The sequence below is a fragment of the Ambystoma mexicanum genome, chromosome 11 (genome assembly GCF_040938575.1).
Source record: "Ambystoma mexicanum isolate Mex_15411 chromosome 11, UKY_AmexF1_1, whole genome shotgun sequence".
Lineage (NCBI taxonomy): Eukaryota > Metazoa > Chordata > Amphibia > Caudata > Ambystomatidae > Ambystoma > Ambystoma mexicanum.
In genome coordinates, this window is record NC_090934.1 from 38,595,506 (window position 1) to 38,613,627 (window position 18,122).

The window sequence follows — 18,122 nt, forward strand, 5'->3', positions numbered from 1 at the left end:
ATCTCCAGGAGGATCTCCCGCACTACCTCCCACTCGTGAGAGACCGTGCTCTGCCTGCTTTCTACTCCGGCCAGATGAACTGTCGAGATCGAAATTTCCTGCTGGATGGCCCAGAACCAGAGCTGCATCGCCTCTCTGCACAGAGGGAGAGACCCTGCCCCCCACCCCCTTTTGTTGAGGTAGTGCATGGCTCCTGTATTGTCTGTCAGAATTAGGACATTCTTCCCCTGCACAGATGGCAGAAAAGCCTTCAGGGCTAGCCCGACAGCCCTCAGCTCCAACAGATTGATATGGAGTCTGGACTCCGACAGAGACCAACGACCATTGACTATCAACTCGTCGGCATGAGCTCCCCCCATCCCATGAGGGATGTGTCCGTCACGATCGTCACTTCCGGCCAGGGTAGCCAAAATGGAGCCCCCTTCATCAGATTGCCTTCGACGGCCCACCACAGAAGATCCTGGGCGACCGAGGGCGGCACCTGAATGGGATCCTACATCCTGCCGGAGGACTGTGACCACTGTATCTTGAGAGCCCACTGCAGAGATCTCATCCGCAGCCTGGCCTCTGGCACCAGGAGAATGAAGAATGCCATGAGGCCGAGCAACCTCAAGAACTCTAACGCCGGGAGACCCTGGGCATGTTGAAACTTGTTCATCTGCAGAATGTGATGAGCCCTCAACTGGGGAGGAAAACACAGCCCCTGGGATGTGTCGAGCACTGCTCCGATGTACTGGAGCCGCTGGTTAGGTGTCAAGTGGGACTTCTTTAAGTTGACGGAGAAGCCCAGCCTGTGAAGGGAGTGGCAGGTGACGGACAGTGCTCCAGGACTTGCTCGGGAGAGCGCGCCCTGACCAACCAATCGTTCAGGTAGGGGTATACGTGAATTCCTCCTTTCCTGAGATACGCTGCCACCACCGCCATGAGCTTGGTGAAGACCCTCGGGGCGGAGGTCAATCCGAACGGCAGGACCTGAAACAAAGTGCGAGTCGCCAACCGCGAACCTCAGGTACTTCTTGTGCTTGGGATGAATCGGCACATGAAAGTAAGCATCCTTGAGGTCGAGAGACACCAACCAGTCCTGAAGCTGAAGGGCCTGGAGGACTTGAGAGAGAATAACCACCTTGAACTTGTCCTTCTTGAGGATCTTGTTCAAACCACGCAAGTCCATGATGGGTCTCAATCCGCCGTCTTTTTTCGGGATCAAAAAATATGGGAAATACCATCCCTTGTTCCTCTCCGCTACAGGCACCAGTTCTATGGCGCCTTTCTCCAGCAGGGATTATATGTCCTGTGCAAGGAACGGATCCGGACTCTTCAAGAGAGATTCCCTGGTGGATTGTCGTGAGGCCTCCGCCTGAAAGGACGACAGAAGCTGTGGGCTATGATCTCCAGAACCCACAAATCTGAAGTAATGGCACGCCATTCTACAAGATGCTGCGCCAGCCTTCCCCCCAACCAGCGAACCATGGGACATGGCCTCATGACTGAGCTGAAGCGGCTGCAGCAGTGCCTGAGGGCAGAGGGGCAACTGCTCGAGCAGCCTTGGCACCTCGAGTACCCTGTTTTCCACCTTTGGTACTACTACGTTGGCCCCTTCGACTGGTCGCTCCCCTCGATCTACCAAAAGACGAGTAGTATCGAAAGGAACCTCCCCTCCATTGCTGTCCCCTAGGACGAAAAGGCAGTTTGGCGAACTGCAGCGCTCAACGGCTTCGCTGCAGCCTTTGAGGTCTGCAACCTCAAGGCTCTCGTCAGCCTTGCTGCCAAAAAGATGGACACCATCAAAGGGCATGTTGAGAAGCCGGGCTTGTACGTCAGGAGCAAACCCCGACTTCCGCAACCACGCAAATCTGTGCATCACGCTGCTCGCCACCATGGACCGACTGTCAGTCTGCCATGTCCAGACCCGACGGACCGGATTCACACATGGCATTCTTGCCATCCTGAACGAGGGCAAGAAAACCATCCCGTTCCTCCCCTTCGGGAATATGTTCAGCTGCCAAAGAGACACAATGCCACAGAGTGTGAGTGAAACGTGCTAAGGCACACAGAGAGTTGGCTGCCTGTAAAGCCATACCCCCTGGAAAAAAATAAAAAATAAATAAACTTTCTTCGCCCAGCCATCAAAACGTTTGTCGTCCATATCAGGAGGGATGGTAGGGTCCGACGCCTGCTTTGCCAGGGCCGTAGCCACCTGCACCACCAAACTCTCCGGAGTGGGGTGCATAGCCAGGTAGCAGGGGTCTCTACTGGCTGGATGACATTTTTTCGGCAACGACTTGGTCACTGCCGGGAGACTCTCCGGAGCAGTCCAAGCCGCCCCCACCCTTCTCTGTAAAGCCATATGAAATGGCAGCAACGGGTCAGTGGGTGGACCTTGGTCAAGGATATGACAGGTCAACCTGCAGAAAATCCACTGGTGGCACAGACCACCCCAAGTACTCAGTCACCCTCGACATGAGGCGCCTGTACGAAGATTCAGCATGCGTACCAGGCTCAGGCCTGCCAAACTCGACCTTCGGGGAGGTATCAAGACCACTGGCGTTGTGCAAAGACTGACGCAGGTCTTCCAACTGGCTATGACCAGATTACAGGTCGTCAGGAACCTCATCAGGTACCAAACCTTCCTCAGACCCTTCATCCACCTCAGAGATATAATTCCAGAGGCTGGAATAAATCCCTGGATGAGGGCACAGAAAAAGGTTCTAATACAGGCCTCACTGACTTCTTCAGGGCCTTCCTCAGAGTTTCCACTGATGCACGGGGCACCTCCGGTAAAGCCTCCACAAAAGGCGTGGAGGGCTTTGACGGAATCGCATCGAACGGGGCGCTGATGGCTTCGACACAGGCCTCGAGGGCGGTGCCCCGAGCGTTTCCTTCGAAGGCCTCAGCGCCGATGGCATCGACGTCTTCTTAAAAGTCCTCACAGGTTGCGCCGGTCTCTAGGGCGTCAAGGAACGGGACCTGGAGCGGGCATGGCTAGAGTGATCCACCTTGTCCGATCGGGACCCGGAAGGCTCCCGATGATCGCGAGGACCGCCCGAGCCCGAAGGCGTGCAAGCGGTGGCTCTAGCACGTTCCCTGCCGGCTTCTTTCGAAGTTGCGGACGGAACAGAGCCCTGCAATTGGAAAATCGCCATCATCTCCGTATGGAATGCATTGCATTCCGCAGGAGAGGAATGCTTGTTGGGACAAGCAAGCCGCCGTATGGCGGAGTACTTGGACGAGGAAGACGACTGGAGACTGCGCTTCCGCGAGTGCCTCGAGGAGGCAGAGGAATGGCGGGAACCAATCCCGGACCAAGACCCCCTCCCTAGACTTACGCCAACGACGTGGAATCGCCCCTCAAATCGTCGGTCAAAAGCCCGGCGGATTTCGACTTCCGGGGTTTGGAAACCCTACCTACAGTAAGCTTCTTCCGCTCCCGCAAGGCCTTTGACGTTAATGACTGGCAATCTTCACAGTCATCCGTGGCGGGGTCCTCGCCGAAGCACCAGAGGTAGACGTCGTGCGGGTCCGTAAGTGACATCTTGGAAGAGCAGTCCTGACACTTCTTGAATCCCGACCGCAGGATAGAAGACGAAGAGATGATATCTTCACAAACACCAAGTTCGAAGAACCGATAGAAGTAACAGAAGAACCGAGGCGCGCAGAGATCGCCGAAGCGAACATGTTTGCGGAAAAAAGGAAACTGAGGCTACTGGCGTTGTGCGTCCTACTTATAACATCCAGTGACGTCGGCTCGACAGAGGCCCTCGAGGACAGCATATCGATGCAGGACGCAGACGCCGAAAATGTTCTGAAGCAGCACAGATGTGGTGATTACCTGTCATAGATGTGGAATACGTCGGAGGAACCAATCCCTTCGAATTGTGTTTTTCTATAATGTGTTTATATGATCTGTGATGGTACTTATTTCCCCCAAGATTTACCTAGGCCTACTTGTATTTAAATACACCATTTGTTTTTTTACAATGCATAGTGTTTCAGTGTTTCTTCGGATCATTTGGATTGCAATTTCTTTGTACTGATTCCACAGTCCACTCTCCGCTTAAGATAAGCCTGGCTGCTCGGTCTACGCTACCCTGAATTCGGGTGGTATAGCCTTTTACCAAGAGTGGAGTCTTGTATTGCCTCAGTTGAATGGTTTTACTAAGCCCTTAGCTGGACCTCACAAAAACTGTACTAGCACCCACAAAAATGAAATCCTGACCCAATAGTCGCCAACCCTTGGAAAGCTACACAGATGTTGATTGGAGGACTGGGCTAACCCCTAGCTGCCCATGTGTATAACTATATTCTGAGCTATTACTTGAAAGTTACTGAAAGACGCTGGAGGACGCGTACCTCAAGATCCTTGAGCCTGGCCGTTGTCGCCTGATCCTCCTAACAATGAAATTCTGCCTCTCTGTGCTCAGGAATCGTGCTTCAGGCTCTTCCAAATTTGCATCCAGCAAAAACACCTGGATCCTCCAGCCTTGAAAGTCCCTGTGGAGCTTCCTGGACCTGTGGTACTCACCAGACCTGAAGTGGGAGCTTGAACAGCCAAGGGATTAACAGGCGGTTACGCAACAATTCTGAGCTCAACCAACTTTGTTTTGTGGTGTCACAATTGTGATGGGTAAGGAATAAGGCCTTTGGGTAGTGGGGGTGTTTGAACAAGCAGTGGTCAGGCTTTGACAAAAGCAACAAGTGATAGGGTTTTTACTGCACTCCCCACTACCTCGAGGACAGGAGTCTGCAACTGTTCACTCTCCAGGCCCAGGAATCTGCAGGGGAATATAACTGCTCTCTCACGTACAACTTACTCCACCAGCTTCTGGCCAAGTTCTTCCACTGCAATGCAATGCACTCTCTGCTGGTATTTTCCATCCTCCTCTCCTGCATGCTCCTTCCTCGCCACATACTGAAGGCTCAAATGGGCCGACTGCCATGTGATGGTCTAGTCCCCCGGACTGCCAGACCACTGGATGGTGCCACCAGGTTCTGGACATTTCATAATGTATGTCCACTATTCCCCTTCCCGGGCTCTGACCATTCATCTGGCCAGAGCAGGGATTTTATACAGCATGCTTCCTAAACGAGGCCTGTACATTTGTCACCTGCAGCTATTGGTGTTCTGATGGATACAATGTGTGCAGCATAGGGACCTGCCAGTCAGACATTTTATAGGTCAAGTAGCTCACCAATTTCTTAAAGCATAATACAACTTCTATTTGTGAACCCCAGTGGCAGGTTGTTTGTAGTTAATGGGTTGCATCTTAGAAAGTTAGGTTTGGTGTGGATGCTCGAGAGCAGCCTGCGGTCTCTGGCCCCCATGGCCTCCCTGGACCCATAGCCTAACACAAGCTCCTCGCAGACGCCCTGCTAGGCTTAGAGTGGCACTACTTCTACACATACCTATCTGCTCACTGTGGAAACATTTTACTCAGATCACCAACACTGCCCCTCCTGGTGAAACTATCCTGCATCCTGTTCCAAAGAGTCAGAGTCCCTGTGACCTTAGAGGACCACAACTGAGCTTTGCCGCTGCTACTATTGTGACCTCACTTCTTCGGTCTCTCGATGGGGGTCAGCCGATGCCGGAACATTCCCTTCCCCACTCCTTTCCAGGCGTGCCGCATCCAGATTCTGCAACATGAACCAGCTCTGCAACCAAAGGTTAATCTCAACACCAGATATGGCCTCTGCTGCACAAGTCCTTAGGCTTCAGAGACCTCCAACAGCAATTTCCTGTGGGCGTAGGACTTCCAATCCTTCATTGGTCTACTTATCCATATCTTCATGCTGTGTGTGTAGACCCTCTCCAAAACACCTGTCCACAACATTCTCTGCAGCGTGGCTCAACTCCATCTCTGAAATCCTTCCCCAGGTCGCTTGTTGTAAAATCTCAGATGGCAACTCGTTTGGTGATGTCCACTAGCATCACCAGACCAAAGGTGGTCTCCTCTCCAGCCCTGGTAATACACACCTTATTTTTCAGTGTGACTGCAAGCCACAAACCTGACCCCAATAAAGTCTGTAAACAAACCTATGAACTATTAAAAAACTAATTAGCTAATAATTTTGCATACTTGTAAAAAAAACTACAGTCTCCTAAAAGAGCAAATGCATTTTATTTAGTTATAAAATTGGGTGCTACTGATTTAAAAAAGGTGTCGTGTTGGTTTTCTATACTTTTTCATATTATACGGTTGACTTTGAAGTACATGCCTGGAGTGTAGATAATTCTTGATACAGGACTTTATAATAAAAGGGAATGTTAATCATGAAGCGTGAAGCAAGATGCTCATTGACACTACCACCATTGTGAATCAGGACCAATGAAGTGAAACCCTGCGCATGCAATTCTAAGTCATTATATTGATTTTTGTAGGTTGACCAACCAAAAGACTGATATTTTTGGGTCGATTTGAGGCGGCCAACAAAAATGGAAATAATGACATTTCTGCCTCCCCCCCCACCCTCTCTTCCTGTTTTTAGTCCAAACCTGGGGGTTCCACTGCCCCCAAGCCACCCTCCCTCCCTCAGACCCTGCCTCCTCCCAAGCCCCCCCCCTCCAGAACGCGCACACACACACACACACACAAACTCACCCTCTCCCTTGTTACTGCTTCCGGGTCCTCGTCAGCCTGTCAGCGCATGTGTGTGCGTTGCACGGTCTGACAGCTCGATTTAGAAAGACCGCTCTGTGCGGTCACAGAGTTATCTTACTAAATCGTGGTTTTCCCCCCCTTTAAAAAAAAGGTCCATTGACCCAATAACGTGCATACACTTCCAGTTGGTCTTCACAAACCCTCACCAGAGGACTTGCACAAAACCCCCCAAACAAACACTAACACCACAATTTGAAGGACTACCATCTCAGGCCAGCATTGTCAACATTGTATGTTGCATACCAATATGGACACCATTTAAATAATCATCCCACCCGAATGATGAGAACCACAGAGTAACTCCCATCCATCCCAAACCATGTTCCCTTAAGAAGGGCTGCAGAGGACATGCAGCATCCAATAAGAGGTGTGATTATAAGAGTTCACTATTAACATACATTATAACAGAGTAAAGTGGCACTGTGAAAGTTGTCACATAGTAGATTGAAAATGCTATCATCATATTTGATTATATTAGCACAATGCGTACCAAGTACCGGCGCGAGGAGAGAGACCAACAGATTTGTGGGGGGGGGGGGTGGAGGGGCGGGGCGGTAGAAAAAAAATAAAGAGAAAAAGAAAATAAATTAGTACTGAGTACAGTGTGATTCTCAATTTTGATTAAATACATCAAGTAGAGAAATCAAAAAATCATAATAATTTAGGTCCGCAACTTATCATTTAAAATAAAATATATTAGAGGCTTCAAATATCCTCGCACAGAATTAATTATATTGGAAATCGGCCGTGACCACATCCAACAGAGAAAAAGCAGATCAGAGGCGCATGATACCTGTTAAAGTGGTCCCTTGATCTAATCTCTTAGTTAGCTGATTTTCTTGTTCTTTTTCCCAAAGTTAGCTGTAAAGTGAAAAGTGTACCACTAATTACTAGGTGTATTGCTAGCAATGTCAGCGGCGAAAGTGAAGCAGCTACAAGTAAGCACCGACGAACTTGCCTCTCCCTCTGTATATTACGGCAGAGTTTTGGGCAAGCTGACTAATGGAAGACCTGTCTTTTGTGCTTTCTCCCATAGTCAGACTTAGAAACTAATAACCGAATTGCAGCACGGAAACAGCAGTGCGTGACTTTTTGCAATATGCACTTAACTTGCACCTGCTGGTAAGCACGAGTTCTCTTACCCAATATTCAGATTTGCATTGTACTTGGTAAAACCTATTTTCTGACATTGCTAGCAATACACCTAGTAATTAGTGGTACACTTTTCACTTTACAGCTAACTTTGGGAAAAAGAACAAGAAAATCAGCTAAGAGATTAGATCAAGGGACCACTTTAACAGGTATCATGCGCCTCTGATCTGCTTTTTCTCTGTTGGATGTGGTCACGGCCGATTTCCAATATAATTAATTCTGTGCGAGGATATTTGAAGCCTCTAATATATTTTATTTTAAATGATAAGTTGCGGACCTAAATTATTATGATTTTTTGATTTCTCTACTTGATGTATTTAATCAAAATTGAGAATCACACTGTACTCAGTACTAATTTATTTTCTTTCTCTCTTGCTTTTCTTTTTCTCCCCCCCAAATCTGTTGGTCTCTCCTCGCACCGGTACTTGGTACGCATTGTGCTAATATAATCAAATATGATGATAGCATTTTCAATCTACTATGTGACAACTTTCACAGTGCCACTTTCCTCTGTTATAATGTATGTTAATAGTGAACTCTGATTATCACCCATCTAAACGCCCTGAGGACGGCCCAGAGAGGGCTGAAACACGTGTTGGCGTGACGTGTGATGCTTGTAAATAAACCTTTAAAACTACTTGACGGATATTATATTTACTTATACAGCTCCTTGTCACTTGTTTCTGCAAACAGTTATTGTATGTATATGCACCTTTGTTAAAATTATCTTCAACATACATGTGGGGGTGAGCGCAACTTGCGACACATTTCCTAATACATATGTACAGTCTTTCTGGAAGGGGTTCAGGGAAAATTACCCTTCTTTGCCTCACTATTGCAGCTAACCACTTGGCCCAATCCAGTTTCAGATCAACTATTTCAGTAGTGCGCAACCACCCATACTAGGGACCCATTTCCGGTCTAGCTACTAAGCATCCAATAAGACTCACGTTAATAAAGGGGGGAGGATGTTGCAGTTCAAGACGTAATCTCTGCACACGGAGCTGTCACCAGCGATGTTTCCAAGCGCCCACACGGCCTGAAGAAAAAAAAAAGAAAGCAGATTTTATTCCTTGCTTTAGGAGGAAAAGGTTACAGAAAAGCATGTGTTAGTTTGCACACAGCAACGAGGCAGAGCTATGGGTCAAAAAGTTGATTCCGATTGTGGAGAATCATACAGCTGTACTTGCATCACTAACCCATCTGAATCCATGTAATGTTTGCTGCCAATAAAAGTGTCCGATATATATGTTAGGAATGCATTTCTGGGGGATTCTGGGCCGCTTTCTAGATCTCCTCCTCGCTTTGTCGCCAAATTTATTTTTGGATCAATGGTTTATTGTTGGTGGCCAGAGTCCCCATGCCACTGCAACCCTTCTTGCCGTACTTGAGGTACACAATATTGATTAGCCCATAAAACTCCCAAGCACTCTACGTTCAGGAGAATTTTTTATTTCTGTGCCAATTCCCTTTAACGTTAGAGACCCCCAGCTCTTTTGCTGGACTCAGGGCTTTTTGAATTTTACTCCTGAATGAGACTTTCTCACTCACCCATGTGTTTTCCTGACTAAGAATGTGCGTCTTACTGTTTTATGTAGTCTGGTAAACTCCATAGGCATCTGCTTTTTGCATTGTGACACATAGCACCTTTTGTGCAGTGCCACTGAGATGTCCTTCAGACTTCTCTTAATGTTTAACTACATTGTCTTGGCTGAACTACTGTTCCCAAGAATAGTAAGATGACCCCTGTCTTACTTACCTTTTCCTTTGTGGGTCCAGCACACCACCCTATGTGGAGTGCTGGGGGGTTATATAGTAACTCCTTTACCCCATTTGTCATGTAACATTCTGGTACACTAACTCACTTGAATGGCTTGCGACAGATGTTTCTTGCTTACTACCTAGTGACATGCATCTGCAGTGATACCTCAGCTGCAGTACTGTACCTAAGGGAAACAATTTTCTCAAAATGGCACGTGTCCTGTTTTTTGCCATTTGTCAGTTTCTTCTGGGCTTTTACTCTGGTTGAATCAGGTTTGAGTCCTTTGTGTGTTTTGCCTTTGGTGGGGTCCAGGCCTGAAGCCCGCCCAGGCTCCAGTGTGTCTGGAAAGGCAGGAAGTGATGGAGGGTCCAGAAACATCCCTGTCCTTAGTCTCTAGGTGTGCCTGAGTGAAACCAGTTCCTATTGGCCGGCTGGATGTCCTGGAGGACAGACACCCTGCTGTGTGATTGACAGCCTAGGGCTGTGAATGAATGGGAACTTGCATAAAAAGTGAGGTTTTGCGGAGTAGCAGAGTCGACCACTGGAGTACAACCTTCGAAGCAGAAGATGATGGAAGACGCCAGCAGCACCCTCCTGGCCCGTGAAGTGCCCGGTGTAACCCTGCAGCTGTGCTAACCCCCTTTTTGAATCAACAGGGAAGACCCATACAGGAAGACTTCCTCCCTTAGGCTGGTGGGACCAACTAGCCTCAAGACAAACCCCATTTTGGCGCAACCCCCGACTTGCTGTGACTTTTAAAGGCTGCAGAATCCCAATACCCGGGGGTACCTCGACCATCAGCGAGTGCATTGTCTTCCGAAGAGCAAATCCGGCCAAATCTTCGTGGGCATCCAGAGGACCCTACAGAAGCAGGAAATCTGTGTCCAGCGGCCCCACACCAGAGTCCAGGACCAAGGGCTCAAGGATCCTCTAACCAGAGATGTTCGTTCTTTGGTGCTGAGAAAAAGGCGAGAAAACCACAAAGAGAATTAACAGAAATCCATTACTGCCGAATTCCTCTCTCGAGCGCTGCCACAGGAGCCTGCCAGACGTCCTCCCTTTCGTCACCACGACCAAGGACCAGGAACAAGGGTCTGCTGCATTGGCACCAGCTGGAGCAACTTCAGTTCAAAAGGTACTGTGGGTCTTGGGGTATAATATACTTTTGTCATTTGGGGTGCATCCTACCTTTGGGCGTGCTATTTAACCCTACTCCGAGTTGACCTCAATTCACTTGCACTGGCGTTTCAGGTTGTGCTTCTTGAAGGTGACTCCTCTTGAGGTTGCTGTGATTTCTTTTTTAACACTGTAAGGAACTCATGGTGGCAATAGTAAAGAGACAAGTGATCACAGTACATGGGTGTTTAGTAAACTGCAAAGGTAGGTTGGAAAAACGCCTAATCTAAACCTAAATCTAAGATGGGTTGCAAGCTTCAACCATCACATAAGGCAGTCCTAGTGGCCTTGTGTCAAATAAAAGGGTCTATACTAAGAAAAACCTATTGCCAATCCTTACGCTAAATACATAATGTGTGGGATAAGGTTCTTAAGAAAGAAGGAAGTGTTCACAAATGATAAGTCAGGCTGCGGTACTTGAGGTCTCCCCCTCTCCCCCCCACATTAGCAGCACGGGACAACAGCACACGCTCAAGCTTTCCCAGCACAAGCCAACAGTTGTGCTTTCAGCAATAGGGGCATTCAGTGGTTAAGTCTCTTTTATATCAAAATGTTTCTTGCCGCCATGAGCCGGATGTATTAAAATAATGATCAAAGAGTTTTTCACATATACATCGGGTGAGGTCTTTCACCTCTGGATAGAACCTCTGAAAGTTATGTTCTCCTGTTTTCAAGGGTCAGTCACGTCCAAATATCTAAAAAGTTCTTCTCTGTATTAGTGGGGATAGTTCTTCACCCCCGAGTTCCCCCTTTTCCGGACTCAGACCCCTCTTGAATATATCACTTCTCTTTATGGGGTTCCCTCTGGCATGTCATGCAGTCAAAAGCCTTTCCCTATTATATTTATTTTGAATTGTTGCACTCATGGGTCGGTGGGTGTTGGCTTTTCACCCTTGTGTCCCCATCTTTTGGGCTCAGAGCTGACTCGACTGTTCGCCTCCCTCGATCAGGTTCACTATGGCTTTCAATGCAATTTATCTGGTGACTTTCGTAAAAAGTATTTTGTACAGTTCACTGTGGACATCCCCTCTGCTGAGTTCACTTCTCAACACACTATTTTGGGACTCTAGACTTTGTCCCCTCTTTGTCGGCATCCCTCGTTTGGGTTCACATTTGCCAATCGTATCTGTTCTCATTCAACTCTTAGGATGTGAGATTTACTTCTCCCTTAGCTTCACAATTGTCAGTCAAAGACTTACGACTGTACAGTGGATTTTACAAGACCCCTGTATGACCATATTGACCCCTCTTCTCGCCTTTCCCAAGGCCTTCTAGTTTTGGTAGTTTTAATAATTGGGTAATCGCCCAGCGTTTCCCGAGTGAACACCCAGGTGGTGCCGGACTCCTCGGTTTTTGGTTTTCCCCCCTTTCACATCAAATCGCTCTTTATACTTTCAAAGTTCAATTAGCCGTTTGCTATTTTCATTCAACAGAGTTCAGTTTTCTTATCTCCCCTCATGTCGACTCACCGGCTGTGATGAACTGATTGGCTTTCTTTCTCCTCGGAGTCACAGTTGGTCCCCCGGAGACAAGTGTCTCTCCCAAGCTGAGTTATCAGGGGAGGAGGGTCGCAGGTACTGTAGATATCTGCTGCAACACCCACCGGCTATTGTTTGCGGTCTTAGAATTCCTTCTACGGAGGTCTCACAGGCTTTGGTCGGAAAAGGCAAGGTTGCTTCTCTCCTTGTCACCCTCTCGGTATGCACCGTCTTTCTCCTCCTCTTGAACTGCAACACTGTCTTTGTTCCCTGGACGTGCGGTTTGCCTTGCTCGTCTTGTGCTCCACCTTTGATCCCTGTGGGGAATGGCCGTCAGGTGTGTGGTTCTGGTCAACTGCCTGACTTTGGCCCTTGGGTTGGGACATGTCAAGTAAATGGCTTGGGTGGCAGTCCATCGTCCTTCATGGTATGTTAAAGTGTTCGCGACATCAGCAGGAGGGGTTTTGACATGGAAAATTATACCCTTCACCCTAGTGGTGTTGATAACCTCAGAAGGTTGAGATTAGAGGAACAACAGAAAAAAGGATTCTCCCAGTTAGGGTGTTTGAGGTTTGTAATCCTAGTGGCTGGACTATTTACAGAGGGCGCGTTGGATCTCAGCCAGAGCGATTCACTGGGAGAAAGAGGTAGATGTCATATAGTAGCCTATAAAGGCTTCAGAGGTCTCGTCTTCCTCTCCCTCAGTAAAAGACTGCGCCTCACCTGGGGCCTTTCCCTGAGCACAACCTCAGATTCCCCTTTCCAGGTGATTCTCTTTTGTCCGCCCATGGGGGTTGCCGTCTGAGAGCATTGGCCCTTCCCAGGCCACCTGAATAAGGGCCTCTCAGGGCTGGCTAGGGAGAATACCCTCTGGTTTCTCACAATACTGACTATTTAAGAACATTTTTCTAAGAAGAGCATCAGAACTTTGACTTTGTCCATTGAATTTTGCTGTCCTGGCTCTGTAAAGGCCTCCTTCTGAACCCATTGGCTTTGGCAGTGCTTGTTCCCTTACAGGTTTTGACACTTAATGCTGGGATAAAAGACTGCCTGCATCCCTTTGGGAAAATCTAACTTTTTATAGAAATCAGTCTGCTCTGATCTAACCCAAACCTTTCCCTCCTTGACAACTCAATACTGCAAAGGTGATACAAAAGAAGTGTTATACTGACCTCAACTGATGTGAACTCTGTCGGCTGGAACATGTTTATCATATGAATGAATTACTCACCTGCTTTATTGTTCACTTTTTTAATTGAATCCTAACTTGGGATTAATGTTACTATTAGTTGCTGTGTTTTAAAAATTGTATAATTATCCTTGTGTACATATAAATATGTATACTATAACTAAGTGTGTAAGTGCTTACTTGGATACCAGTATTTCACTGTGTGAGACTACACAACACTTATCTGCTTATTAGGTGACCCACCTTTTGGTATAGGTCTGTACTATACAAGTTGGTAGTTGGGACAGTTTTTCTGAAGTCCAAATAAGGGCTTAGTAAAACCATTCAACTGAAGCAGTACAAGACTCCACTCTTAGTATAAGGCCGTACCACCTGAGTTCAGGGTAGTGTAAACAGAGCAGCTAGGCTTACCTTAGGAGAGAGAGCGAGGGCTGTAGAATCAGTACAAATGAAATTGTAATACAAATAGTCCAAAGAAACACTTAACACTATGGGCCTCATTACAAGTCAGCCGGTACGGAAAGAACGGTGGTGGTAAATCTGCCACCACCGTTCTTTCCGGACCGGCTGATTAAGAGTCCTGCAGGCGGGAGGTGTCATTCCCGCCAGGTCTGGCCTGGCGGGTTTAACACCTGCCTGCAGGCGGACATGGAAACACCGGCACCATTACAGCATGGTGCCGGTGATTCCACTTCCCCATTCCCATGGAGTCCTCTGGGACTCCATGGGAATGGGGATTAACAGAATACCGCCTCCGGAATTAACCAGGATTGTAATGCCCCAGTGATTCCAGCAATCACGGAGGCGGAATGGTAATACGAGCCCAGCAGTAACCTGCCAGAATTTCCGGCACGGTTACCGCCGGACTCGTAATGAGGCCCTATGTATTGTAAAAATAAAGGATTTATTTAAATACCGGTAGGCACAGATAAATCTAGGGGTAAATAAGTACTATCACACATTATATGAAATCGCAATTATAAAAGCACAACACTATACCTGAAGGAATACAGACCAAAGTATAAACCTTATTTGGAAAACCGAACAGTAGTTCTAGGGAAGTCAAACCTTTTCATACACATTCAGTATAGGTCACACCTATTCTTGGGGAGTAAAAACCGATGGATACTTTCACAATTACATTCAGTAATGCAAGGGCAGTAGACCCTACCAGTTATACAGTCACTCAGTAAAAAAAATGATATCACATTCAACTGGGCAATACACATTTTGTGAATAGTATAACACTTATTCCAGGTACAGTAAAAACAAAACCTAAGGATGTAATATTCAATTACAGGTGCTTTTGAGATCAGTGAAAAACAGATTGAGATGAGCAGTAACTCTTGAAACCTATTTTTGGATGGCAGACAGCTAACTCAAGTAAGTAAAACCCCTATACTTTTTTAATCTCACAATGAAGTCTAGGTTAGATCTTTCCCGGCAGTACAAGTAACTTGTGTATGACTTATGAGGGACAGTTAGAACCAAAAACTCTTATGTCTGTCTACAACAGTACAGGGAAAGCAAAACCCAACGTTACACTTTAATGAATGACTCAAATTTATTCTAGGTTGGTAGGACCGAAGGAAGCCTCATTTTGGACAGGCTAGCAGCAAGTCAGGGGAAGCAAGGCCCAGTTGGGGATCACTCATACAATTATCCTAATAGGAATAATCTGGTGAAACCAACACATTACTTTTGGAAAGAGGCACAACCTACAGGTGAGTAATATACCTTCACATCTACTTTCTATTAGAATGGCAAAAATGGTTCCTAAGGAAAAAAAAAGATGGTAACCAAACTTTTGAGAATAGTGCATCACACATCCAAGCTAAGTAAGAACGTTTGTAACGGTTAACTCAGAGTTACAGTTACCAACAAACTAAGTAACGTTTGAACACGTATTCTCTTTTCTAGACAAAAGGCCAAATCCCTTAAAAGTATTTCCACTATTCTTGGAACATGAGTGTTATCAGTGGCAGAAGGGGGGGGGTGGGGGTCACTAGGATCTAGTGACCAACAGACAGTGTCAGAATAGATTCTTAAGTAGAAAAAGCCATAGTCCTCAGGAAGACTGGGCAAACAGGTTGGTACTTCACTTCTAGCGTTAGAAGAGGGTCCAGGTGCTTCACAGAAGACACCCTAGCGGGATTCTAGCAGTGGGACTGGGTGCACTGGATGAGAGTCCCCCCCGGCCCCCACCCATCATAGAAAATACCCCACATCTATTCAGGAATACCAAAAGGCTTAAGGCAAGTACATACCCAAGCCAAAAGTACCTCAGCATTGAAGAACATTTTGCAGCAGGACGACTTCAGGATCTGCAGCCAAATGCCTGGTCAGTGGATTCCTTGTCGTGGTGACTGAAAACAAGACCTCAGAAGGAACTTTGCAGCAGGGATCAATGAAGAAGGCTCTAGGCAAGCTTTTCCTCACAGCTGAATGTGGTGCTGCGGATTTGGTGCCTTTTCAAGGAGCACAGAAGAAGACAGAAAATTGCGTTTGAATTCTTGTCTTTACAAAGGTTCAGCACTCTGAGGGGACCTTTTAGATTCGATTTGTGTCTCTGGAGATACACCAGGATGCCCACAAAGTTTCTGCGAGACTCGGAATTTCGGAAGACCGTTCGTGGTCCAAGGGTATTGGGGTATGCAATCCCCGCATGGTCGCAGCAACGCGTGGGATTGCTCCAAATTTCGGAAGACCGTTCGTGGTCCAAGGGTATTGGGGTATGCATTCCCCGCATGGTCGCAGCAACGCGTGGGATTGCTCCAAAGGCAGGAGTCTAGTGGGTCTCACCAAGCTCTGGGCCAGGGTCTTTGTTTTCAGAGTCCCCAGGTCGATTGGAAGGAAGGGCTACAGATGGAGCTATTTACACAGCAGGCTCTCCGGTCGCTGGAAATCGTATCAGCCGATTTTCCTTCATCATCCTCTTCGGTTTCAGTTCCAGTGGCCGACTTTTCTTAAGCTTCCAGGTTTGCAGTACTTAACAGGAACTACAGCACAACCATTGCATTCTCTCCCTGCTTTTTTACAACAAAGGGCGGTCTGGTTGCCCAATCAGGACAGCCAGCCCCCCCCGCCGCCTCCACTGGGATTTGTCCCAATTCAGGCAAGGAGGAAAACAAATGGCTGCAGAGTTTTGGACTCCTCCCTCGCTTCCTGCCTTCACAGACTGAAGCCTGGTTGGGGAGTCCAGGGGACTCCCGCAGAAGAAAAAAAATAGAAAATAAAAAAAAAAAATCACACAAAGTAATCTCCTGCCCTGGATGTCAGGGGAAGGAACAAGAAACACTAAAATGGTGAAAAAGAAGACTGGGACCATTTTGGTAAAATGGACACCACCCTTAGGTGACTTCACTGCAGCTGTGAACACAGCCCGCAGTAAAAGTGCACCGAATTAATACAAGGCATCACTGCCACCAGCCATTGAAGGTAAGCTTGTCCCTGTAACAGAACGGTTACAGTTTTAGTGTGAAAGGGGACACATTGCATCTCCCCAGCACTCACATAAGGTGGGGTGTGCTGGATTCACCAAACAAAATGTAAAAGGATTTGAACATCCTTCCTGCACTTGGGAACTGTAGTTCTCTCAAGGTTAGCAAAAGCAAGTTAAAAAGGGCCGCCCATAGGGCAACCCAGCAACAACAGGCACGTATTGCCAAAAAGTTGTTAAAGAGGATAACTTTAAAAAGACACTATGGAAAGTCTACAAACTGACCCATAAAGAGAGTAAAAGATTCTGTGGGTAAGGAAAAAGGTTCCCCCACAGAGGTTTAAGGACAAAATAGTCCACCAGTAAAGCAAAAAGTTCTGGGGTTGACACAGGTCAGGTAGATTTACAGTTTTTATGAAAATCTTACCCAACAGTAGTGTGACTGAGCAGCCAGGCCTATCTCAAGAAGGGTAAATGTGAGCTGTACAAATTAAATCCCTAAATACAAGTAGCCAAGTAACACTTACACCCAAGGTTTCAGTTATAAATACATTACCGTAAGTGCCTGTAAGTGTATCAGGCTGTTTGGCTGGGACTTGCTGCTACGTGCATTTGGATTCAGATTTTGGACTTTGCAAGTCTCACTTTCCTTACGAGAACGCCGTCGGCAAGAGGAAGCGCCGACATCTCGCAACACGTTATTTGGACTACACCACGTAAATAGCCTGGCTCACTCCTGTTTGTAGTATTCGGCTTCTTTCTAGGAGTTAGTGTTTGTGCTGCCAGTTATCTTATTGTCCCATTCACTGCTTACCTCTCTCATTTGCAGCCACAATCCCCGGCGCTGCCGGCAACCCCGCCCCCTCTTCCCAGAGATTGGCGCACACTATTTTGAAAACTCGGTCACGTGCACCGTAAGTGCCTGTAAGTGTATCAGGCCGTTTGGCTGGGCGGGTGGGGTAGACGAATCTAGAATATAATTCTTTATTTAGTCTGCTAGACCCTTCGTGTTGGAAAACTACCCAATTTAAGGTAGGATCAGTGTTGGTTAGTTCTACCAGTGTATGTATCTTTCTGAACCCACTGTAATACACTGAAATCTGATTATTGCAAGGTTCTAGGCTTGTATAACTGCTTGTACTACTGCCTTGCACCTCCTTAAATTTTACCAAAGATGGCAAGTGGCCTGAGAAGTGGCAAGTGCTCAGGGATGGTGCTACCTACTAGCACTAACAACGAGAATGAGAAATGTATTGCTCCCTCTCTA

At 47.2% G+C, this 18,122-nt stretch overlaps 1 protein-coding gene across 1 annotated transcript in view; it reads right to left on the reverse strand.

Moving 5' to 3' along the window:
* The window catches only part of KPNA6 (karyopherin subunit alpha 6), a 625,915-nt gene that overhangs the window by 259,752 nt on the left and 348,041 nt on the right, over positions 1 to 18,122 (reverse strand). The window contains exon 7 of the mRNA XM_069622491.1: positions 8,762 to 8,850. Within this exon, the coding sequence (XP_069478592.1) occupies positions 8,762 to 8,850 (89 nt within the window). The remainder of the gene's footprint in view (positions 1 to 8,761; positions 8,851 to 18,122) is intronic.